General features: G+C 31.6%; 2 protein-coding genes across 3 annotated transcripts; one reads left to right on the top strand and one right to left on the bottom strand.

Annotated features, from left to right (window-relative positions):
• Window positions 1–8,933, top strand: LOC126740458 (dnaJ homolog subfamily C member 30, mitochondrial-like). 2 transcript variants are annotated; one of them, XM_050446490.1, is made up of 4 exons: window positions 1–74; window positions 137–482; window positions 6,019–6,309; window positions 8,766–8,933. In XM_050446490.1, exons 2-4 carry the CDS (start codon window positions 200–202, stop codon window positions 8,882–8,884), a joined length of 693 nt encoding a protein of 230 aa, XP_050302447.1. In that variant the 5' UTR covers window positions 1–74; window positions 137–199; the 3' UTR covers window positions 8,885–8,933. The 2 variants fall into 2 exon arrangements, with proteins under 2 accessions (XP_050302447.1, XP_050302446.1); XM_050446489.1 differs by having other exon boundaries at window positions 33–482.
• Window positions 8,934–19,201: 10,268 nt separating this feature from the next.
• LOC126740309 (vacuolar protein sorting-associated protein 37B) lies at window positions 19,202–20,686 on the bottom strand. The gene is made up of 3 exons (XM_050446272.1): window positions 20,429–20,686; window positions 20,169–20,346; window positions 19,202–20,106 (listed from the first exon to the last, which is right to left on the bottom strand). The coding sequence occupies exons 1-3, from the start codon at window positions 20,558–20,560 to the stop codon at window positions 19,709–19,711; spliced, it is 708 nt and encodes a 235-aa protein (XP_050302229.1). The 5' UTR covers window positions 20,561–20,686; the 3' UTR covers window positions 19,202–19,708.
• Window positions 20,687–26,296: the final 5,610 nt, after the last annotated feature.

Below are 26,296 nucleotides of genomic sequence, written 5' to 3'. Positions count from 1 at the left end.
GAAAATTTAAAAAAGAAAACAGATAGGTTAGTGTTATATTTGTGTTCTGTGTAGGTTAGTGACAGTTGCATAATGTAAATTGAAACTTTTCAAATTTTCACCAACAATTATCAAAATTTTAAAACTTTTTTCATAGAATCATCTAAAATAGACGACTAGCTCTAACTTTTTCTTGCTGTCACTCACAAATTAAAGCAAAATGAACTACAAATTGACAATGTTTATGCTTGTTCAAGCAAGAAGATTGAGTAGAAGTGCAGCACTACATCAAAAAAACCACTATAACTCACTAGGAATTGGAAAGACAGCCACACAAGCCGAGATAAAAAATGCTTATTACAACTTGTCAAAGGTATATCATCCTGACAAAAACCAGGGACATACATCAGAACAGAGAGATGCACATTCACAAAAGTTCCAAGATATTTCTGAGGCCTATGAAGTTCTGGGAAATATTACAACTAGAAAGCTTTATGATAAAGGTATATCATTCATAGTTAAATCACTCAAATCAAAGCCAAAAAATGCTTCTTAATAAAAAGTATAAAACTCCCATTTACAGTGTTTGAATAATAATTATTCACTAATTAATCTATTCTGCCTACTAACTATTTAATTGAAAACATGACAATATATCTTGGAAGGAAAAGGATACAGCAAAATACATTATACATGAAATACAACTAAATTCCACAAATTAACTTCAATTGCCATAAAGAATTTGCAACATTTTATATAAATATAATCTGTCAAGTAATCTTATAAAGATATTAAGATTTATTATGTATATAAAGTATATGTATGTAAGTTTACAAAACCTTGATACATTGCTCTCATGAACCTATTTATACATCTATAGAGGCAAATTTGCATCCTGTTGTTATGTAAATTTTCAATAATTCAGTTGTTGAAAAACATTTTATTTATTGTATAGTAAAATGCACAAAACACCTGTTCACTCACTTAGTGTGCATTTTTTCTTTTGTTTGTTTATTATATACCTAAGACCAAATGTCATCACTTAATTATATAAATAAATATACCAAATATATAGGTGTTTAAACTTGTCATGTAGTCAATTTCTAAAAGAAACAATCATATAAGTAGGTCCTAGTGTACCTACTGGTGCCACAGAACACATATTCTCATACATATTTTTGAGAAAATAACTATTAACTTCTTTAATATTTTAATAAGTTTCAAAATTCTGACAAAGTGCAGGTATAATATTAAATAGGAATTTCTTATCAAATGTCATAAACTGTTAACAAACAAAAACATACTGAAAACTACTGTTGATCCAAACATCGAGATTAAACTAAAAATTGCCACATGCAAATTAAATTCTGTGTGGTCAATTCTGGCTGAGGTGTAAAGCAAATGAAAATTGCCACATGTTTAAAGTAGGAAGATGAATAATGAAGGGAAATTCATTTCAAATAAAAGCAAAAAATTATTCATTTCAAATTATTTATTAATAATTTTTATTTTATAAATATTTATTGGAAGGTCATTGACCTAATTGACTAATATAATGGATTAGTGAAGTTTGTGCTCTTCTACCCTTAAAAGTTTAAAAAGTGGTTTTTTAAAAATTTGGTTATTATGTATTTGGCATAACCTTTTAGAATCTGCCAACAAATAACTTCACATAAAGAAAATTATTAAAGACAAGAAGAAAGTACAATTTTAGAAAGTTAAAAATTATTTATTTATACATTAACATTACTTAGCTCTCTCTTAAACTGATTGGGCTTTTTTGCTAAATCTATCTGACATCAACTTAGCAGTGTCAAAATAAAACAACCCCCTTACTAGAGAGGGAATAGTGAAATCCCTTGAAGGTCTTTTGAGGTCTGTGTATATAATAGTTTAATTCACCAACTAGAATATGTTATTCCTTTTAAACAGGATAGTTTTTTCTAAAAGATCAACTGTGAAAAGTCTTGCTTGTTTCTTGGAGAAAGCATTTCACATTACATGTTAAAATTATTTAATTAATTAAATGTGGCTTATTTATTTGGGCGAACTCATTTCATCAAAAATAATGAATTTAAGTAGTATGAGTTCCTGTCAACAAGCAGAGCTCCACATGATAGCAATCTGGCACCTCAAATATTTGTAATAATTAATGCAATATGATTACTATTGCTACATTTCTTCCAACTGTCTATGATTGCTGATAATGGAAAAGTCTTTAAAATCTTAAGCAATATCAGTGAGTATGTCATTTTACAGAATAATCAACTCCTTGGCTTAATGGTGCATAAATAACTTGCAATTTAGACAGTATCATTACTCTTTATAATGGTTCAGTGAAAGCCAAACTTCTCCATGCTGCATTAATGTGGTTTCTCTATTATGCTATACACGTGAATAGGTGCAGCACAAATTTTTGAAGTAAATATATAAAAAAAATTGTCTTGGTTAAGATAATAATAGGCAAAGTCTAGCTGAAAGCTAAAATCCTTCAAAATAAGTAATTAAATAGGAAAAGATAATAGATAAATGCCTATGCATGGGTTAAAACCACCCGCAAGAACATCTAAGTATATTTTACTCTGAAGGTTTGCAAAAATATTTCTGTCAGAGTCACAAAAATTTTATAGCATTCTGCATTATTATTAAAACACCTTATAAAAACCAAAGTGGAAAATTTAGACTGTGCTCTTAAAACTAATGTTGACCTTAAAAAAGTACAGGTTTTTTATATAACATGTCTACAGGTCTTGATCAACAACTACCTACTTCTTAACAGGCTTAACTTCTGATTTTTGGAACAGAGTGCAATTTTAAGGAGTCAGTTGTTTTTGTTTAATTTAGGTCACAATTTAATTGATTCACAGATTGAACTGGTTAAGCAATTGAATTTTCTTTTTGTACCTTTAAGAAATACTTGTCTACTTTTAATCTGTAGTTTAAATTAATTAATCTAGCTAAAAATGAACCAATTACGGTCAATACATGTGGAAAATGTGAACTAAATCTATGTAACCCTAGTTTTTCTGTACTAGATGCTAGGTGTTATTAAGTACATTTTTTTATTATTTGATATTTAAAACCAAGTGTCTAATGTTTGCTGCTTGCTATATACAGTTTATATTTTAATATGCTTACGTTTCATAAGAAATTTTTCTTCAAAAATCAAGTAATAATCTAAGTGCGTGGGTGACTGACCCATAGTTAAGTTTTTTTTAATTGATTGTTACCATAAGTATTTTTTATATGAACGATTTATTTTATGAGAACGAAAAAGAAAATAAAGGGTTGCCTAAGAATGTACAAGAAGAAGTAGCTAAAGCACTTGGAATTAGTTTAAGAATGGTGCAAAAGGTTGTATATGAAAACAAGAACAATCTTATTCCCAAGAAGGAAAAAAAGTGTAAAAGGAAGAAGCCGAAGACTGAAGATTTAAGTGAATGTGTAAAAATGGAAGTAAGGGATAGGATTTATGAACTATATAGGCTAAAAACAAATATAACGCTGCCATTTCTGAGGGATGTTTTAAAGCAACGCGGCACTTTGGAAATTGGACTTTTGGACTGCTTTATCAAAATTAATTAAAAGCATAGGTTTTCACTATAAAAAAGACTGCAATAGAAGATATTTGTGTGAACTACCAAATATTGTGAGCCAACGAATAGGATTTTTAAGACAATATACAAATCAAAATGAAAAATCAAAGTTAAGGAAAGTGATATTCTTAGATGAAACTTGGATATTTTCAAACGGGAGTGGAATAAAATATTGGCAAGATGAATCTGTGAAAAGCGGGAAAAGAAAAAAAGGATGTGGTCAGGGAAAACGATTTATTATTTTACATGCCGGGTCTTCAACGGGATTCGTTCCAGGTGAAAGTTTAATTTTTTCTTCTAAGTCTAAAAGTATGGATTATCATGACAATATGAATTGCGAAATGTTTGAAAAATGGTTAAAGGAACAGTTAATACCGAACTTGCAAGAACCTTCCTTAATAGTATTAGACAATGCGTCGTATCATTCAAGAATTTTGAATAAACAACCAAATGGAAGTTAAAGAAAAAGCGAAATTTATGAATGGTTAGTAAAAGAAAATCAGAATCCCTTGCCATATATGCTAAAATCCGAACTTCTTTCAATTGCAAAATCGCTGAAAAGACCAAAAATATATGCTGTTGACGAAATAGTACGTGATAATGATAGTTATAATTAGTTTCTTTTTTTAGTCAAATTTGTTACTTCATTTTTCCACATTCACTTAAATCTTCAGTCTTCGGCTTCTTCCTTTTACACTTTGTTTCCTGCTTGGAAATAAGATTCTTGTTTTCATATACAACCTTTTGCACTATTCTTAAACTAATTCCAAGCGCTTTAGCTACTTCTTGTACATTCTAAGCAATCCCTTATTTTCTTTTTCGTTATTAAAATAATTAGTTTTCTTTTTGCATTTCGTTTATTATTTAGGTATGATTAAAAAGTACAACAATTTTTTTTAAACAAAGCTAAGTAAATAAATTGGTGAATGCGCTGGGAGATATATTGCCCGGCGCATTCCTAATTTTTTTAATAGTTAGTTTCAATCTTTTTTTGCCTTGTTATGTGTAAATAAATAAATATTCATAAGAAAACGACATTTTAAAGAACTGTCGTAGCTCCCCTTGTATTCATCTTTTTAAAAAAAGCTAAGTAAATAAATTGGTGAATGCCCTGGGAGATAGAAATGCCCGCCGCATTCACCAGTTTTTTTTTTAAGTTATTTTTAATCTTTTTTTTTTGCCTTGTAGCCTGTAATGTGTAAAAAAAAATTGTCTTAAATCTTTTTTTTACTTTTAACTGATATAAAAGAAAAGATAACACAACTTTTTTAATTTTCTGTGCATCAACGTATAGATTGGGTCAAACGACAAATAATAAATCATAAAACTAAAATGTCATTTTAAAAGTGAGATTGTAACATGAACTTGCCTTTAAACAAAGAAAGTAGTTTTCTGGTCTCTGACTGCACTGCATCACACACAATACAAATTAATTGTTTGTCATTATACCAAAATGTATAGTTTCCCAATAATTATTACAAAAAACACAATCACACATAAACAAAGATCAAATAATCGTTAAAAATTAGACGCTGTGCCCTGAAATCGACAAATTAGTATGTTATGCACATACATAGGGTCATGCTAAATCATATACTAATTTCTCAAAAATTTAGGTAACAACCATTTTTTAATTGAAATATGTACAATTTTAATGAAAGGCTAGGGAGGCATTTTTGCTCTCATAAAAAATATAAAATGCTGAGATTTAGATATTATTGCGTAAAGAAAAATTGTTATTGAGAATTCCGTCAATTTCGGACAATTTTTCAAAAAAGAAAAGTAAATATTATGTCTGGCAACTTAGCAGTATATCGGGGATTCTAGACATATACCGATGAGGCGTATACCCAACGGTCTTTATACTTATGGGCTTTTTCACGTCATGAAAGGAAATAACCAACGTATGTTTTACATGTCGAATCTCGGATACGTAGTATTCCGCAGACATTTTTACGGCGTTAAAGGCATCACGTCAGTTAATAATTATGATCGCGGCTTGAATATGTCACATGACGGCGTTCAATGTATTGTCAAACTCTCAAGGAAATAACATTTTGGCAGCCACTGATTTTTCAATTTGATTCATATTACGTGGTGACCTTTGAACCCGCACGATAAAAGCGAAGGCGACTATACCATTATGTTTTACTAAAAAAGCAAAGAAGTTATAGGATTCACTTATCTTTGATTACACCTGTTGGTCAAACAGAATAATATAATAATTGTTTATTAAAATTGTTTATTAAACGCAAAACACTTAAATTGAAACTTGAGAAACAAAATATAACTTGGACAGATTTTACTAGCGGAACTGTGAACTGTAGGATTTTATTTTTTACATTATGAAATATATTCTCCCAGAGATGGTTGTAGAACTTATTTTCATTGATTTAAAACTATAATTCTATGTAATTCAATAATTTTTAATTAATCTTTACAGGATTTCTGAGTAATGAGCCATCACAAGGACCTGCTGGGGAAACAACCCCAGACGACCCCCTTCACAGATTCTATAAATCCAGAGAAATGCGTAGCAGACCCCCACCACCATCACCTAGACAAACAGTGTACAACTTTGATGAATGGTCAAGAATGCACTACTCTGAATCTGTAAAAAGAGCAACTGACCTAAAAAATCGAAGGGCGGCCCGAGCTGCTGAAATGCAATTACACAAAGAAGCAGTACAAGAGGAGAAATGCTTTTTTGCCATGCTTGGAATTTTTTGCTTATGTATGGCACTTATTCATTATGAGAATTTTGATGTTGTAAAAAGTATGAGGGGGGACGGAAGTGAAATGGTAGCTGAGAGTGAGGATTAATGAAGAGGGTGTTGTTAGTTAAATTCTTAATTTCAATTTAGGTTATTAAATTGTAATAGATAATTAATTGTTGGTGATTTTTGAAATTATATAGAGAGAAAAAATGTTAATAATATCTCTATATTATCGCTACCAATTAGATACACAAATTAATAATATCGTAATAGTTTAAAACTATAAAATCCTAATTCTAATTTAAATATTTGTCGAATTTAGAATCGGCTTTAATTTGACCAATCATCTAAACAATAATTGGAATCCTGCTTTATAATAGAACAATTAGAATTAGGGATGCTTCACATTAATTTGTACACTGTCTAAATTATATCATATATACTGTATATATTATTTAGTTTGTTATTATTTGAGGATATATTGTTTGAAATATAGATTATTTTTATTATATTTTCATTACTTTTGTAAGCATTATCTTGTTGTAGTTTCAATTTAATTAATGAAATGAAAAAAAAATATAGTGAAAATAACTTTGGTCACACAATTAATATCTCATCAATTTATTCGTTCGCATACAAATTTCAGAAAAAAAAACTTACCTTGAAATGAAAAAATACTAGAAATATATGCATTACTGAACCTAAATGATATTCTTGGAATAATTTTTTTTTTAATCAGTCATTGCATATAATAATTTATTCTCAACTGGGAAAATATAGAATCCAAAAAAAATTGATAGCTATGATTCAGTAAAATTTTATTTAGATTTTATATAACTGTATACAGGGTGTCCAGATTTGGACACTTGTATGTTATCTCGGTTACTATAGGAGATGGAGCCCTGTGGTTTCCGCATTACTGCTACTTTTTTATGAAACTAAAGATGTCATTGTCAAAAATTTAACAGCTGTCATAGTTTTTAATCTACAGAGTGATTTTGAAAATTTTGGATTTTGGGAGCCTCCTTGTATCTCCGTTATTATTTAACAAAAAGTAAGAAATGGTTTTGACGTAGAACACGATTATACAAAATTCGGTGCAAATATTTTTAAGAGCGTATTGTTGGAGTCAAAATAAGACGTTTTTTTTTTCTATAAACATGTGTCTTAAAATGCACTCCCTTAGAGCTACGGCCTGCGCAAATTGCTTGAAGAAAATCGATTATTTGGAACCTTGACTACAGTTACGCGTCAAATCTTCTGAAAATTTGCAAATCTCGGTTTTTTAGGTGCTGTTTTCATTTTCCGTCATAGAAGTGATGTAAATACAATTTTAGGGGAGCATTCAGGAGGATTTATTCTTCTAATGGTCCCTATCTTATGTTTGCGGTTAGAAAGTTAAACATCTGATAATATGTACCATTTAGTTAGGTATGAAAAAATCTAAAATTTTTGCCTTTTGCATTTTTTTGATACAATTAACCGTTTTCGAGAAAATTTCTCGTAAACGGAAGGGGAGCATTATTAAACTTCTAATACTATCAAATAGAAAAAACGAAGTTGGCCATGACTGCTTTCATTTTTGTCAAATCAAATTAATTGTATCGAAAAAATGCAAGAAAAGATATTTTAGATTTTTTCATGACTAACTAGATGGTTTTCTAGATTTTCAAATCTCTTATCGGAAACATAAGATATAGGGCTTCATAATGGTAAGCCACCCTGATTAATTCCCTAAAATTGCGTTTACACCATTCTTGGGACGGAATATGTCAAGAGCACTTAAAAAAACGGAGACCAGCAAATTTTCAAAAGATTTAATGCATAAATGTAGTCAGTATTCCAAATCATCAATTTTTTTCAAGCAATTTGCGCGGGCCGTAGCTCTGAGGGAGTGCATTTAAGGACACATGTATATAGGAAAAAAAGTATTATTTTGACTCTAACAATACGCTCTTAAAATATTTGCATCGAATTTTGTAACACCATGTATAATCTGTTTTATTATAATAATTTAGGATTTTGATATTAAAAAAAAATATGTTTTTTAAATGGAAAATCCTGTATATTTTAAAAAATATATAGCACTATGCACTTATTGCTATGCTACCTATAGAATAGACAATTTGAGTAAAATGATTAATTAATATTATAATTTTAATAGTAGGCTATTTTAAAAGGTAAAGCGTATTTTTCCATTTAAAAATATAGAAAAAAATAAAAAGCTTTGATCAAAATCATTTTTTACGCTTTTAATTAATTAAATAATACCGATGATACAAACAACCGAGATATCCTACAAAAAGTGTTCAAATTTGGACATCCTGTACTGTAATTATATTTTTATATTTTATGGCATTTCAAATTTAGAATTTGATATCTTAACTCTCAGTCCCCCCTCCTCTACAGAAGTTTGAAAAAGTCTTGCCTATAACTTACTTACTCATTATGGCTTTCTTTTTAAATATTTCAGTGGCATCAATATACGAGTTCAGCAATTGGATTCAGCATATTTACAACCAAATTAAAGAGAATAAGTATCCTTTTCATGAACCTTTAAACAAATTCACACCTGATGACGACAAGAAGTAGATTGTTATGTGTTAACTTGAAAAAGTAATAAAGACAAATTTTGAGCCAGTTTTTTGTTCTAATGTTAATTTCTTTAAGCAATGTACAGGGCATTTTGAGTACCGTAACATGGGGATACTTTAAATACGGGTCAAACTTTGATCAAAACTTCATAAAATAGTTGCGCCGTCATACCCCCACCATTCCCCACAGTACGACAATGAAACTGGACATCTGCTTGGTTCATTAGTTAAGCCCACAAACCCAGGGGAATCTCCGTAGGTTAATACTTTGTGTCAGTTCAGCCAGTTAGTTGAGAGTCGCAGACCGCCGTAATTGTGCATCGATGTTAAAAAATATTATCATAAAGTCTACACGTGGTTTGCTCTGTTTTTGTAAGTCAGCAAACTTCAAGGCTATAAAGGTAAGTACATAATATATTACCATTATGTTCTTTCTTGTATTAACTTTAATATGTACTACTTAGTAGATTTCAAAAAGATTTTAGTGAAATTTAAGTTATGGTATTAAATTTAAGGATGGTATATGCTCAATACGAGAAGCTTCAATGCAATTTAATATTCCTTTTGGAACTCTCTATAATAAGTACAAGGGAAAACATATTAGTAAACCAGGTCGTCCTACTATTTTTACCAAACACGAGGAAATAGCAATACTGAAGGCGGCTTCAAAATGTGCAGACTGGGGATTTCCATTAAGTCTCATGGACATAAGGATGCTGGCCAAGTATTACTTAGACCAAAAGGGTGATGTTGTTAATCAACTTAAAAACAATAAGTATTCCTGGTGTTGATTGGACATATAGTCTTCTAAACAGGCACAAAGACTCTTACGGGCAAAGATTAGCTACTAACATAAAAAGGGCGAGGGCTGCGGTGTCCAAAGAAACTTTAAATATATTTTATGATAATCTAGAAGTGGTAATAAGAGATCTTCCCAGTACAAATATATTTAATTAAAAGGGAAAAAATGTGGTGTTTATAGGCGTGGCGTAAATTACCCTGAGAAGGTTATGAACCACTCAAAAAGTTGCACTACCGTTATGATAATGTGGGTCCGCTGATGGGACTCTATTACCTCCATCCATGATTTTTAAAAGTCTACATTTATATGACTCCTAGAAAAAGGGTGACCCAAAACGACTCCCGTGTTGTGACAAGCCATGTTGCAGTCTAGGGACTAGATTTAACCGAACACCAAGTGGATGGTTAGATGGAGCAACATTTCGTGATTGGTTTTTAAGTAGTTTTCTTCCCGATGCAAAACGTTTCGATGGGCGTAAGGCTTTAATTGGCGATAACCTATCTTCCCATATATGGATCCCGAAGTTACGAAGTTGTGTGCAGAAAATAAAATTGATTTCGTCTGTTTGGTTCCAAATTCGACTCATCTTTGTCAACCACTTGACGTCGGATTTTTCAGGCCATTAAAAGAATCCTGGAGAGCTATACTTTCAGAATGGAAGTTGCAAAACTTAAGACTCTCAACGGTTCCTAAGGACATATTTGCTAAGCTTCTAAATAAGACATTGAACTACATGGATGCAAGACTTCCACGACAGAAGTCTGATACTTTAATAAAATCAGCGATCAAACGTAATTTAATAAGTTCATTTAGTGCTTCTGGTATTTACCCTCTAGACCGAGAACAAGTTTTTAAAAAATTACCCCGGGATACCGATGCCATAGATCCTACTGCTGACGTAGAAAGCGCCCTTACTACAATGTTAAAGGAGCAGCGATTTGGCGATCCGAATCAACCAAAAAGGAAGAAGAAACCGTTAGCTGTTGCACCTGGTTGTAGTATATCTGCGGCATCAGTAAAAGCTCAGATAAGATAACATTACACCTGGATATAGTTTTCCTACAACAGTCTTGGATAATATTTCTGACAGCGAAGACGATATGAACTTGTTGGAGCTTCGACAGGAAATCAATAAAAGTTCAGAACAGCCTTTACGTTCAGAAAAGCTTGATATATATGAAGTTGGCCAATATATTTTGACAAAATTTTCTTCGCAGAGAGGCAAAAAAACTTACAAATATCTATGTAAGATTACTGAAATAGATCCCGAGATTTTAGTTACCGGTCTTAAAGCTATTAGTACAAACAAAACCAAATTTAAACTCGTGCCGGATGATGTTTCTGTGATCAGAAATGAGAATATTATTGCAATTCAATCTAATCCCACAGAAAAATTAGACGAAGATCTGAATGTTTATTATGAATTTTCCTCCAGCATTCCTGTCGTTGAAGTTAAGATAATATTTTTTTAATGTATTTTCGAAGTGGTATTTGCTTTTGTTTATGTTTTCGAATGAATGATAATACTTCTGACATGATTTATGCTCAATAATATGTAACTGCTAAATATATTTTTCTAAGTAAAGCGAGTTTTTTATTTCTATTATTTATTAACAGAAAACTATTTTTATCAACAAAATGGTCTTATTTTAAGTTTTTGTTTTTTGTATAGCCTAAATCTACAATTTAAAAACATTTTGTTAATTCAAGGCACTTTTTAAAAGGGGTTACTTTACAAATCCATACAAAATAAATTGATGATCAAAGTATCCCCAACTTAAGTATATCTTTGATCACATAATTTTTTATTTTTTTTCTCAAAAATATGTAGTTTTTCAAAGTTTATTTATTTGTAGGATGTTTATCAAATAAAACCGATTGCTAAGGTTATTTTTAATTACTGTAAAACCATATTAGAGTAGCTAGAATTCTAAATGTAGAAAAAAATTGATCAAAGTATCGGTACGTTTGCGGGCTCCGTTATTTTTAACGTTAACATAATGCGGTTTTCGCGACAGTGTGCGAATACCGCACTTTTTTGTGACCAGATATTCTTTAAAAGAAATAAAGGATTCAAAAATTTTTTTTATTACAAGAAAAACCAGTGGCGTAGCCTTTTCTTTTAAAAAACACACATCTAAAAGCATAATTCAAGTATAAATTCAAATAAATCAGCAGTGCGCTGCTTTAGCAAAAATAAGTTATAAGAATTTAACGATTCACGAGAAGTAAGTCACTAAATATGTAGGTCTTATGACCCACACAGAACTAAGGTTTAGGAAACAGGTTAACCTTGCCATTAAGAGAGTCTATTTTTCATTAAAACTTCTGGAACTGCATCGACATCTATTAACAGTGAAACAAAAAATTTAATTAACAGATGTTTTCGTTCTTAGCTTCTTCAATTACTGTGATGTAGTATAATATGCTCCCTGTCTGACCTAAAACGAAGAAAACAGAATTCGAGAAGTTCAAAAATCATGTCTATGATATATTTATGAAATAAAAAAGCACCAACCTGCTTCGCACAAACTATTGGATGCAAAATGGCCGGATATGATGAAGCGCAGAGAGTTGCATTTATTAATTTCTTTCATAAAATAATAAAGACTAATCTGTCTCCATATTTAACAGAATCCAATATATAACGAATGTAAACAGTCTAAATCTCCCATATGGAGGTTTAATAGTTCCTCCTCGGCACAAAACGGCTATGTTTAAACGCAGCTTTTCATATTATTATGTCTATCGCTAGTAGACATAATAATATGAAAGTAGACTACATAAGATCATTAATAATTTTAATTTTAATTTTTTTTTTTAAACCAATTTTAAAAGGAAAATAAAACCTTATATTTTAAATCATGACTTTATAAGAGATACCTATAATGCATTTTAGTGTATTATACCTGATTGATTAAAGGTTAGGTTTTTGAGTTTTGATGCTTAACTTTTTTGTAGCGCAAAAGAAGCCCTTATCTATTATTTAATTTTCTTTTAGGAATATCTTAAATATTAATTATTGTATAATTTAGTTACTTTAATTATTGTATAATTTAACATAATATATATTAGTTTTTTTTTGAGTGCTGGAGTTGAACTATTTCTTATTTATTTCAACGGCACAGTCAGTTTACAAAAATATAACAAATTGCATAACAATAAACGGCAAACAATGTAACAATAATCAATAATATGAAAATGAACTTAACTATAGCAAAACTAAAGAACAAAAAATACAAAAACATAAAACAAAACCCTACAGACAAATTCAGCACTTTAGTTTTTTAAGTATTATTTTAAATGAATTAACAGACCTATCTACGAAGGGATCAAGATTAAGCTCATTAAATGCTCTCATCATTCCGGTGATTAGAGAAAAGAATCCGTAATTGGCATGGTGGAAAGGCAAACGAAACATAGCAGGATGCTGACATATATTATTGACATTGGTAGTTTTCAAAATATCAGGGCAATAAAAAATTAAAAGAACAATGGAAAACAGGAAACAATGCAAATCACTGTGCATCGAAACTCAGATATAAACTCTGCGCAACCACCACAGGTAATTGTTGATAGAAACCTAGTTCTTGACTGGGTCATTCCTGACGAAAAATTTCTCCTGAAAGAGAGTGTATGCTGGCTCCAGATATCACCAAGCAGTTAACAACTATGCAAATTTTTCATAAAGTATTTCCTCATTCTCTTTATTTGCACATTGCAAATTGTACAAATGAACGTCTGAAAATCCTAAACCAATTAAAAAAAAGGAATGAGAAAATGACTGACAAAGGAGAAATACAGAAATTATTTGGCTGCATGTTCATTATGTGCTACAATCGCCTTCCAAGACTAAAAAATTATTGGAGCAAAAAGGAGTCATTGGGAAATAGCACAATTCAAAAAACTTTTTCAAGAGATCGTTACATGCCTTTCGGCTCAAAAATTTACTTTGCTTCTCCTCAAACACCCCCAAATGCTTCAAAAACATATTATATTGAAGATTTATTATCTTGTTTCAAATACACATTTCCATAATGTCGCCAGGATAGCCAGTATCAAAGTATCGACGAATCTATGACCAAATTCAAGAGTCGATCTTCTTTGAAACAATATATGCCCCTCAAACCAACCAAGAGGGGCATAAAACTATGGCTTCGCTGCGATGCAGATTCCGGCTATACGTATGATGTCAATGTATATTCTGGAAAGGAGGACCCAATTCCCGCTAAAAATCAATCCCTAACTTTAGGAGAGCGAGTCGTAACAGCTCTTGCGTCAACAGTTAAAGAAAATGAAGTGTTTTGATCGCTTTTTTTACAAGTGTGAATTTGTTACTTTCTTGAATTTGAATTTGACTATGCAGCCTTGGGAACTTGCGTGTCCAATCGCAAGAATGTACCAACTATATGAGACAAACTCCAAAAAGGGGAATCTCAATTAAGATGCACTTCTTCTGGATTACTTTGTGTAAAGTGGCAGGACACAAAGGAAGTTTGAAGCCCAATTTGACAACAATTATCAAAAAAAGCAAAACCGGTGAACAACAAAATATCGATTGTCCAGAGGCCATTTCTTTTTACAGAAAAAAAATTCAAGGGGTTGATCGGGTTGATCAATTTATTGGGCTATATGATCATGATCGAAAATCAGCAAAGTGGTGGAAAAAGGTGTTTTACACATTCCTCAATGTGTGTGCAGTAAATTCGTGGATAATGTATAATCAACTGAGACGTGAAAATGAGAGCATTTCTTTTCTTTCCTTCCTTACCACACTTGCAGAAGAATTGGTAGCAGAAGGTATACGATATACAAGCTTACCATTCCCGAAACAAGGCGCTCCTTCAAGGAAAAGAAAATTATACGGATCTTCAGCATTACATCTGCCTGTAGAGGAATCAAACAGAAGAAGATGCACTAGATGTTCTGAAGAGAAAAAACAAACAAGAACAAAAACTCTCTACCGAGAGTGCAATATTGCATTGTGCAAGTTCTGTTTTATGTTATATCATACCAAATAGTTAATTAGGTTCATTTTCTACTTTGCAAAGCCGTATTGTATTTATTTTTTAAAATAAATGTTGGTATAGCATTTTTTTCTGTTTTTATGCAATTTTCGATCATACCTGTTGGTACACATGTGTACTACCATAAATACCTGCTGGTACATATATGACCCACCCCCTCCACCATTCTCTGACTATTGACAAAAATTTATATTAATAAAAACTCATTGTTAGGCATCCTAACAATAACACTTTACACTATTTATTACTTAAACTAAAATATTTTAATTCAGGGATGAAAGGGTTAAAATGTATAATTCTCCATTCTTTCGAAATAAATTACATTCTCTTAGACGCCTTATCAAACTACAAATACACAATGAATATAAGTTGTATATATTAAACACAGAAAGGAATATTTCTTTGGATCCATCTAGCTTTTGGAATTTTATTGGTTCTAAGAAGGCTGGTACCAGGATTCCTGGTATGATAAGGCTACCCGATGACGTGGTAATTAAAGACCCACAAGACATAGTTGATGCTTTTGCACTGTTCTTTGGTGAGGGATTTATACAATCAAATTTCATTAACCGTTTGTCGACGTCTGATAATGTGCCCCACTTTGACATTTCCAACGTTGATGTTTCCCAGATTATTTTGGCTACTAAAAAACTCAAAAATAAGTTAAAATCTGGTGTAGACGGTGTACCTAGCTTCTTGGTTAAAGATTGCATTGGTGTCCTGGCTGATCGGCTGACCTACATTTGCAACTTATTTATTTTATTTTATTTTTTTATTTATTTAATAAACGGGATCAACCCCATTACAAAAAAAATATTACAAAGTTCAATAGTTACACCTAACCATAACTTAAAATAGCTAAAATACAAATATGTTTTTACAGGCAAACCAACATAAAATCAACAGAAGAGTTTACACAATCTCTCTAATTTGATTCCTAAAACTAGACAAGCCAATGCCTACAACCTCAATATCCTCATGGTTGATAATATTTAAGGTTTTTTCGATAGGGGAGTGAGTGGCATAGTTGGTACTGTGAAAAGGCAAAGCAAATAGTCGGTTTCGTCTCAAGAGTCTTGAGGGGACATTGAAGCTAATTCTACCGAGAAGGTCGGGGCATACAATCAGACCATTAAGAAGCTTAAATACAAAGGTTAAATCACCACGAATACGTCTTCCTCTCAATGTTGTCATAGCCAGCACTTCCCGTGCATCATCATAAACATGATCGTTCGGTATTTCCAAATTTAATTTAAATAGACAAAATCTTAAAAACTTATTCTGAATCCTTTCAAGGGCCAGACAGCTGTTCAATAGGGGGACCATATCATTGAGCCATACTCCAATAAAGAAACCACCAAAGACATGTACACTCTCTTACAGGTCTCGACTGATAGCTCTCTACAGTTACGCAGAACAAAACCCAGAACCCTGGATGACCTAACCACTATATTATTTATGTGTATATTAAAATTTAAATGATCGTCAAAATAAATGCCAAGATCCTTGATTGTATCAGAATACTGAACAGGGCTTCCCTCTATATTGTATGATGTTACAACTATTTTACTTCTTTTGTGAAAACTAATATAATTACATTTCTTTATGTTTAAGAATAAGATATTGTTGACACACCAATCATTTAGCCTATTCAGGTCATTCTGTAACAAAATTTGGTCTTTGGGAGTCTGGATTACTCTATAAAATTTCAGGTCTATCTGGAAACAATAAAAAGGCACTATTTTCAAAACATGTAGCTATATCATTAATGAAAATGTTAAAGAGCAATGGTGAGCAGTGTCCACCCTGAGGTACACCAGAACATACATTGATATTGCTGGATCTAGCACTACCCAATCTAACCTGCTGAGTCCGGCCTGACAAGAAGCTTGTGAACCAGGCAACTATATGATTGGAGAAACCAAACACTCTAAGTTTCTCCTGCAAGATTCTGTGATACTAACTTAATACTGTCAACAGAACAGATTCCCGAAATTTAGAAGACTGCTAAAATAATACCTATTTTAAAAGCTGGGGACTATGATCAAATCGTGAACTACAGACCAATTTCATTACTCTGTAACTTCTCAAAAATTTTTGAAATTATCCTGAATCGGTCGCTATTTAGTCACGCAAAAGAACTCATCTCTGTAGACCAGCATGGAATTTTTAGCGGGCTATCTTGTGTTACTAACTTATCCTGTCTGTCTAGCCACATCTGTGAATTACTTGATGTTAATACTCAAGTCGATGTTATTTATACCGATTTCCAAAAAGTCTTTGATCGGATAGATCACTATATTTTGCTGCATAAATTAACTCAGTATGGTTTTTCAGGGAGATTATTTAATTTATTTCATTGCTACTTGATTGGTAGGTCTCAATATGTCGAATATGAGGGCTTTAAATCGAAACTTTTTAACGTAAGGTCGGGTGTGCAACAGAGCTCGAACCTGGGTCCGCTCTTGTTTAGTTTTTTTATAAATGACTTGATTGAGTCAATCGCTTGTCTGCTAGGCTGGCATTTGCCGATGATTTAAAGCTATATTTAAATTTATATGGTTTGGAGGATTATTTTTTTCTTAAGAACTGCCTAAATACATTGGAGGCATGGTGCGCTGTTAGGCTTGAATGCGGCTAAATGTAGTGTGGTCAGTTACTCTAGGTCAAAAACACCCTTAAATTTTAACTACTTTATTAATGATAGTATTTTGAATAAATTAGAGCAAATTACTGATCTTGGTATCACCTTTGATTCTGAATTACATTAATTACATTCGTTCCACACTTCAACAACATAATCAAGTCAGCCCTGAGAAGGCTTGGATTCATAATTAGAAGTTCTCAGAGTTTTACTTTGGAATCTACATTAAGACTGGTTTTCTGTTGCTTTGTGAGATTAAAACTAGAGTCTTATATTGGAGGCCGCATTATTGTATGGAACTCGCTCTATCAGAATCATGTTGGTCTCCTTGAATCTGTTCAGCGTAGATTTGCTAAGTTTTTGGCCTTCAGGCAGGATGACATATATCCAGTTAGAGGGTTTGATCATCGGCAACTATTGGGACGATTCAATCTAGATCAATTACATCTCAGAAGAATGATCTCTGTAAAATTCCTGCATGGGTTACTGAATGGATTAATTGATAGTCCTGTACTTCTTTCTGGTGTACGTTTCATGGTGCCTAGGCTTAATGCTAGACATCCCCTAACATTCTTTCTGCCAAGACCTCATACTAACATCCCATTGAAATCGCCGCTATATTTAATCGGATCTGTTACATGTGTGATATAAATTTCTCTCCGGTTCATGTGATTGTCGATCCACGTCGATCCAGTAATGATCCACCAAGATGGATCATTACTCTTGGGATTAAGACCCATGTGTTTAAGTTATAGTTAGTAGGTATATTGCAGTTAATTTAATTTTGTTGAATATGTGATTATCTTGTTAAATTTTTATAATTGGGTTTTTATATCATATTAATAGTTATTTGTTTTAATTTTTTGAATAACTTTTGAGATTGCAACTTTACTTTTTTCCTTTTCTTTCATTCTTTTAGGTTTGTGTTTTTTTTCTTTAAACTATATTTTTCATTGTTTTGCAACTTCGTGTTTCCTTTATTCCTATTTCATGAGACAAGTTGGCTGTTGGAAATAAAGGCTTATTATTATAATGAGGCACAAATGTCAATTTAGTGTCCAATAACACACCCAAGTCTCTAACAGTAGCAGATTTGAGAACTAAGCCATTTATTGTGCAATGATGCACAGCTAATCTTAGAGAACGACCAAAAGAAATACTTAAGCATTTTTTAATATTAAGCTCCAAACCATTATTTACTGACCATAAAAAAACATTATCCACATCAGCTTGTAAAAGTGGCGCATCAATCGCGGATTTTATCACCTTGTACAATTTTACGTCGTCTGCAAATAATGAAAAATTTCGAGTGACGTATAACACAACAAAGGTCATTAATAAATAGAATGAATGAAATAAGCCCTGTGTGGAAACTCTGAGGTACACCGGAAAAAACTTGAATTTCTTCAGAAATGATGTTATTTGTATGCACCAATTGAATATGATTCGATAACAATCCATGAATCCACTTCAAAAGATTATCACTCAGACCCATCGCATGCAACTTCTGAATGAGATGTCCATGGCTCACTCTGTCAAATTCCTTCGAGAAGTCAGTATACTGTCCACCAGTGGTTCTCAAAAGCATTCAACAAGTATTTCAGAAATTGGACTCCATTTCAGTGGTTTGAATCAAAATATTGTATGTAGATGAAGTATTATTTGGTTATGTGTGTAATGATTCTTTTTTTATTGCTGATGCAGATAAAAGTATTATAACAATAATAATAATAAAAAGTGTTTTTAAGTCTATGTAAACATGAAAAAGTATGAAAGGCGCCTATATAATATTGCGCCAGTTTTTAACTACTAATTACGAAATGGGGTATACTAAAACAAAAGTTTAACATGATGCAATATACTTTTTATTTTACATAACTAGGCGTCATACATTTTATCACTCATTTTGTGTACTTAGTCAAATGTAATTCTAAAAAACATCAATTTAAAATTCCATATCATTTTAAAGTTTTAATTGTGGTTATGATTATTAATGTGATAGAATGGTTAACATTTATTATCAAAGTTTTAATAAATCAATAAAAAAAATGAGTTATATTTAATTAAAATATCTATAATAAGAATAAGCTATCTCATTACCTCAATCACAATATTTACAAAGAAAATATATAAAATATTAGGTAAATAATGCATATGAACTGCAGTGCAACTAAATAAATATAAATAAAATATGGCATCCTGCATTGCAATATGTCAATATTATGTTCACTGGGTTTAGACTGAAAGGCCTATATTTCTGGTCTTCCTGGGTTCTATCCCTCGCATGAGCCATTAAATCAAAAGTTTCAAAAATTTTACAAGAGCTCTAGAAACTTACAAAAAAATTGTCTATAATCCTCCAAAGTTCTGAAAATAGTTTGCAGACCCAGGCAATGGCATATTAATTGGTCCAACAGGATATGGGACTCCACCCATGGGAGGAGATACTGGCACTCCAGGAAAATAGTCTCTATTTAAGGCCATTGGAGGAGCATTTATATAATTAGGCACTGATTGTCCAAGTGATGGATCTCCCCTTTGAAGGATTTTAGATAGTTTGTCTGCCTTAACCAGTCTCATGTGCATCAATTTCCTTTTAATCTGGAACTCATCTAAGAAACTTTCTAATTCTGCTTCACCATCCAAGAACTTTTTAGCGCAGTTATCTGAATCCTCTTCCATTTCACTGGCAGCTGTTCGAAGTAATGCTAAGGCTGTTTCTATTGACATGTCACCACCTTTTTGTCCTAGAAAAGAACAATTTAAAATATCTTTATAGCAATAATATTTTCAACTAAAAAAGACCTACTCAATTCTGCAGCCTTTTCATCAACAACTTTTGTCAGTCTTGTAATCTCTTCATATTGAGAATTGAGCTTTTCTCGACCTTCAACTAATTCTGGTTCTCTAGATAAATTGGACTCTGCCATAGAATTATTTTGTGCTATAATATTGTCCTTTTCTTCTTCTATTTCTTTCAAATAAGACTACAACTCAAAAATTGTATTTAGTGCCTAGTTTATTAAAGAATACTTATTAAATAAATGTAATTCATTATAAGTAACTTACATTTTCAATATTAGAAATGATTTCTTCAATTTTTTCATCATTGTTCAAAATTGTGTCCAGTTCTTCATTAGAAAAACTGCCCAATTGTTCCATACCTCTTTTGGCATCCGCCTGCAGAATTGGAATGGACATTTTCACAAAGAGTTTTTTTAGTTACTTTGTGAAGAAAATTGTTTAATAATCTTTAACAATATAATGCAAATCAGATCCACTAACAAAAACAATAATACAACTGGCGGTGACGTCACCTTTTTTTCTAAAGCTGTCCTGTGAAAGTGACAGTTGAAGTTTCTTTATCAATTGGCAGTCATGGTTGCCAACTTGCCAATTTGTTCTAAATAATAAGGACAGCTCTATAATATGTTTTCTATGCCTACAATTAGGGCTCTACACCACAAACTTAATAAATATACTTGGACACAAGAGTCTACGTAACAACTTTTCAGATAGAGCGCACTGGTATTGCCCCGTCGCCTTATCGCCCCGTGGCCCCGTCAAGCCATCGCTGAAATTGTATTACCTGTATAATAAATAAAACGTTTTTCGAGGCTGAAAGCTGAAATGGTTGTTTTAATTTAGATAGATTTACTGGTGACGCATTAATTGAGTTATTTTAGGTATATTAGTATTAATAAAATCTGTTTTTAACAGTTTTATTCATCTTTGGCCCGTATCTAAAATATATGTACATTTTGATTGTTTCAAATATTATTATATAACTTTTTGACTTTTGAACTACTACTACTTAACCGATTGTAACAAAATTTTACACAAACATTGGGTTCTTGCCTTATGACAATACAATATTATTATATTCACCAACCTTATGGAATTAACCCGGCATCGGCAACCAGCAACCCCTAGGTAGGTACCTTAATAGAGGGAGGAGATAGCTTTATGATTTTAAATTAGAATAAGGACAAATTTAATAAAATACCTCGTTTTAAAGGTTTCATTTGACCAGGTGAAATTGTGCAGTCATAGAAGTAATAAAATGCTAATTAAAAGACAAGCCAAAAACCAGAAAATAAAATATAATAATCTACTTTTGGTATTGATTTTATAAATATGTAGGTAGTATTTCTAAATAAAATTATGACCTCTGGATCAACTTTTAACAATTTATTAAAATAACGTGAGGTGCACATTCGCCAAAAAAAATGATAGCTGATGCGCCAACCTTACAAACAGAGAGTCGCCCAAAAAAAGAGGCTTCATACGCCTGCGAAAATTGGCCAAAAAGGGGCTTTTCTGGATAGATGAGATCTAAGAATCTAAAAGGTTTTTTGATATGGGGTTTTAAAATATTTGTTCAGAAAGGACAAAAACAATGCTTAGACATACAGAAAATTAAGGTAATTTTCAACGCTATATTTTAGCTGTTTAGAATTTAAATTTCAAAAAATTGATTCTACAGATGTCTAGATTAATCCATTAACTAACAATTTTATAAAAAAATAATATTAAAAAAGCGCTAGTTTCTTAGATCTCATCTATCCAGAAAAGGCTTTCAACGCAGTTTTTACCGGCTAAATTCTAATATCGTTGAGTGATTGCTAATCGATATCGTTGATTGATAATCGATCGTACTAAACGTCACCCCTTCTGTACTACTTTGAACCCTTCTGTACTATTTTTGAAATTTTCTTGGCTGAATTGGATTACGCTCTTAGGGCCGCTGCACAATTCATGCCCGGAAAAAATTTTGTTCAGATACCTATAGGTATATAGAATCAACGTAAACAACAGGCAATATAATAGAAATTTTTATGTTATTTAGGATTTTTTTTGGATCAACTTTTGTTTTCTTTTTGGTTTACTCAACAATCATTCCAACCTAAAATTATGACAACGTCAAAGTCAAAAAATAAATGCAAAAATAAATAATACTTACTTTGAATAAAAAATACTTTAAAAAATGCAAAAATAAAAAACACTTTTTTTCGATATTTTAAGTTGAAATGAATTCGAGTTCAAACATAATTTTGACTGTCCCACTTAATTTTCTTATTAGGATTTGTTACACACATTATAGTTTTGCACTGTATAGGGAATAAAAATAATATAATTTTTATTAAAATAATAAGGGTTTTTAAGGAAAAATGCGATATGCCTTAGTGCGAGAAAAAAAAGTACCTACCTATCTATTATTTTTTTTCCTAAAGGGGCGTATATCTCATCAGTAGGAATTCCTATTTATGAAATATAGGTATAGGCCCCCAAAAGACGCTCCTAAAAACATTTTTCAAAAGACAAAATACTGTCCTAAAGAGTATGAAAGTAAATGCCACACTCTCGAAACAAAAATCGACGGGTCCGACTAGACTTAAAAAAAAATTAAAACCCCTTATAAGGTAGGCATGTAGTAATAAAACAAAACATATTTTTTTACTACCAGATATATCCGTAAAATAACTCAATAACGTGTCACCAGTATAATTAAATCTATCAAAATCAAAACAACCATTCCGTTAGGCTTCAAAAACCTAATATCTAAATACAATCAATACAGGATAATAATATAAAGTGCAAGTACATATTTAAATGAATCGACGGGGCCACGGGGCGATCAGGCGACGGGGCGAAACAGTGCGCTCCATCGGAAAAGTTGTTACGTAGACACTTGTTACTTGGACTACCAATTCAATGAAAACTAAATGACCACTACTGGCACTACTAGGGGACCGCCATTTTGCGTGATTGTGTCCTTTTAATGTTGGTCTCTCTGACAAATTTCAGTTGTGCCGCCAATGGTAGGGAAACAAAACAATTTAAATTTTTGAGAGGTTATGCTAAATTATGCTTACAAAAATGCAAAATAGAAAGTTACATTTAGTTAAGACTTTAAGATAGTTGCGTTAGATCTGTGTTTTTTTTGTACTTCTTTAAGAACTTCGTTAAAATTTAAGAAAGAAAGTAATCCTCACCTAAAACGAGATAAAGTTTCAATTAACTTGGGATAGACGCATGCACTTTAAAATATTTGTTTTATTATTCTGATAATCTTGAATCTTATAAATCTAAACTAAAACTTGAATCTTTTAAATCCTAATACCATGAAAATGATGATCTTCATTTAAATTTTTGCTTGTATTTACTTAACAAATTCAGTTAAAAATACGTATTTTCTTTCTATTTTTACTATTACGACTTTTACTTTCCTTCTATGTACAGTGTTTCCACATTAATAGGTACAACCATCTATAAAAATCAACATATAGATGATTTTATGAGGTTTTCTAATTAGCAAGGGTTTCTATAGTAAAAATAAACAGCTCTATATATTATTCTACCATAAACAACACAGACAGACATCAGACAATTCACAATAATTTGGTGTTGAGAGACAGTGAACCAAATACGTTTAAATAAGGATGGTGATACATTATCCACGTCATATCGAGTCAAGATTTTAGAATCCCAATGATGGTTTAAATCAGTGGTGCCAGATGTATATGTATGGAAAAGCGGTAGTCGAGTGGTGAAAAAGCGGTAGATTTGAATAAGGAAACGGTAGAAAATATATTTTTACGTATTATAAGTTCGCGAGAAAAGGAAATGAATAAAAAGACCATTTTACTAATTTTGTTTTTATAAAATCTTAAAAAAAAACAAAGTGGACTGAAAAACGCCAAAAGCAAATAAATCCGCAAACCGCAAACAAATATTATTCTAATCTAAAAAAATATGTATTTCTAAGATAATAATTATTATATTTATTACTATTTTGAATCAGATAATGTGTCTGATTTTTTGTACATTTGGCTATTGTGAAGCCTCATCAAGTCTGGTGTTATGTTTAAATTAAAACATTCATTCTCAATATACTGCTTTGAGTGCAATAGTCCAATAATGGAACTGGTAGATAATGTATTTCTTTGCTTTGTTTTTAATAAATTTATATGCGAGAAAATTCTTTCCACATTCGCTGAGGAATGCGAATGCAAGCTAAGAATTTTAAACGCAAAAGAACAAAGTAATGGAATAATGGATATACACATGTACCATCTGCATATTTTTCACTATGAACTTTGACCCAAAAACTTGTTATTGAATCTTCATCTTTATGCTCTCTGGCCAACTGAAAGTTTCTAAGAAGTCTCCACTCCATATCAAGCTCCGAATTTGAAACTAAATTCGGAAAATATTGAGCTAAGGGAACAATTGACTCTTTTTCACCCTTAGATATTATTTTTGGATTTATAATATCCATAGCTTTTAATATATAATTGCCAAAGTCATACCTTTTTAAAATCTGCTGGGCTGCTTCTATATAAAAATCTAAACATCGGGTTTGCAATATATGTTTTTGCTCTACAGATAATTTGTTTGACAAGAGATATTGTATAAGTTTTCTAAAGGTTTGAAATTGTTTGGATTTTTAACATTAATTTTTTCAATAGAATATTGATTTAAAACTTCCTTTTTAATAAAAAAATCTAAAAGGGTTCTATAAGTATCACACATACGTGTGTGCAAATTGTATAATTTAGGCTCAGCAGACTGCATTTCCTTATTAAGGCTATTAAATAATGGCAAAACATGTTCCGAAAACAACAGAAATGCTAATGTTAAGGGATCTTTTAATTTGTGATAAATATTTTCGGCCGCTTGAAGTTTATCACTTGCAATGGCATCGACAAAATATAATTTCAAAGCATTATATTGCTCAATTATTCTACACACTACAGATTCTAAGGACAACCAGCGCCTTTGGGACGGATCTAAAATGTTGTGAATTTTAGTATGAGTGAACTTCTGAAATTCCTTAAGAGTTTCAACTCGTTTAGGACTATTACATACATAATTGTAAATATCACGTACACAATCCTCCGTAGCTCTTGGAAGTTTTAGACAGGCATAGGAGGAACACAAATTGAAGCTGTGACATATACATTTTATTAAAAAAATGTTGGGAATATCATTCTTTAGTCTTGTTACAACCGAATTTTGTTGGCTTACCATAACACTTGCACCGTCCAAAGCAAATCCTATGAGATTTTCTAAATAGGGAATATTATTATTTTTAAAGAAATTCACAATTTCTCCATATACATATACATACTGTATATCCGAAGGTGCTGCATTTTTCATTGGAACTCACCTATTTTCATAAAAATATCTACCAATCATTGCCAAATGTTTAGTGGTGCTTAAGTCAGTCGATTCGTCAATAATTAGCGAAAACTTTACAGTTCTTAAAAGCCTGCATGTTTCTTCAAAACTGAATACGCCTATGACATTTTTATCAAAGCTGTTGTCTTAGTTCTGCTGCATTTTATATTTTTTGCTATTTCCGAGTTGAAAATGAGAAACGTTGAAGAGAAATGAGAAATGTTTTTTAAAAGAGAAGGAATATGTTCGGTCAGCTTAAACGGTAAGTTATGCTCAGATATAAATGCCGGAATATATAAATCTGCTTTCTTGGTTGCCGTGTCCATTGTGGTTTTATTTTTGCCTTGAGCAATAAATAATGTTAATGTTGCCTGACTAGAAGAATCAACCGCCCTACAATTTTTTCTATGTGCCTCACTATCTTGGTGCCTTACTAACTGTAATTTTCCTGAACTTACATTAATACTTGTTGTGGGTTCACTACAAACTACCCGTTCAGAAATGAAACTCCACTGAATTAACGCAGAGAAAAAAACTTTTATTTTACCATAAAAAGACGCCGAAAAGAATTTACAGAAAAACATAAACTTAACCTTGCTACTACCTGCCGCAATATTCACACGTGTACTTAACCTATTACTTACAAATTACTTATAGGCCACCCGCAACGCATGACTTTCTAGTCTGTAAATACGCTGTTGCTGGCTTACAAAAAGTATTTAAGTTTAACATTTTGTGGGTTTCAACATTCTC

The sequence above is a fragment of the Anthonomus grandis genome, chromosome 9 (assembly GCF_022605725.1).
Source record: "Anthonomus grandis grandis chromosome 9, icAntGran1.3, whole genome shotgun sequence".
NCBI classification, from domain to species: domain Eukaryota; kingdom Metazoa; phylum Arthropoda; class Insecta; order Coleoptera; family Curculionidae; genus Anthonomus; species Anthonomus grandis.
The sequence above is the reverse complement of the archived record's forward strand: the minus strand, read 5'-3'. Positions and strand labels throughout refer to the sequence as shown.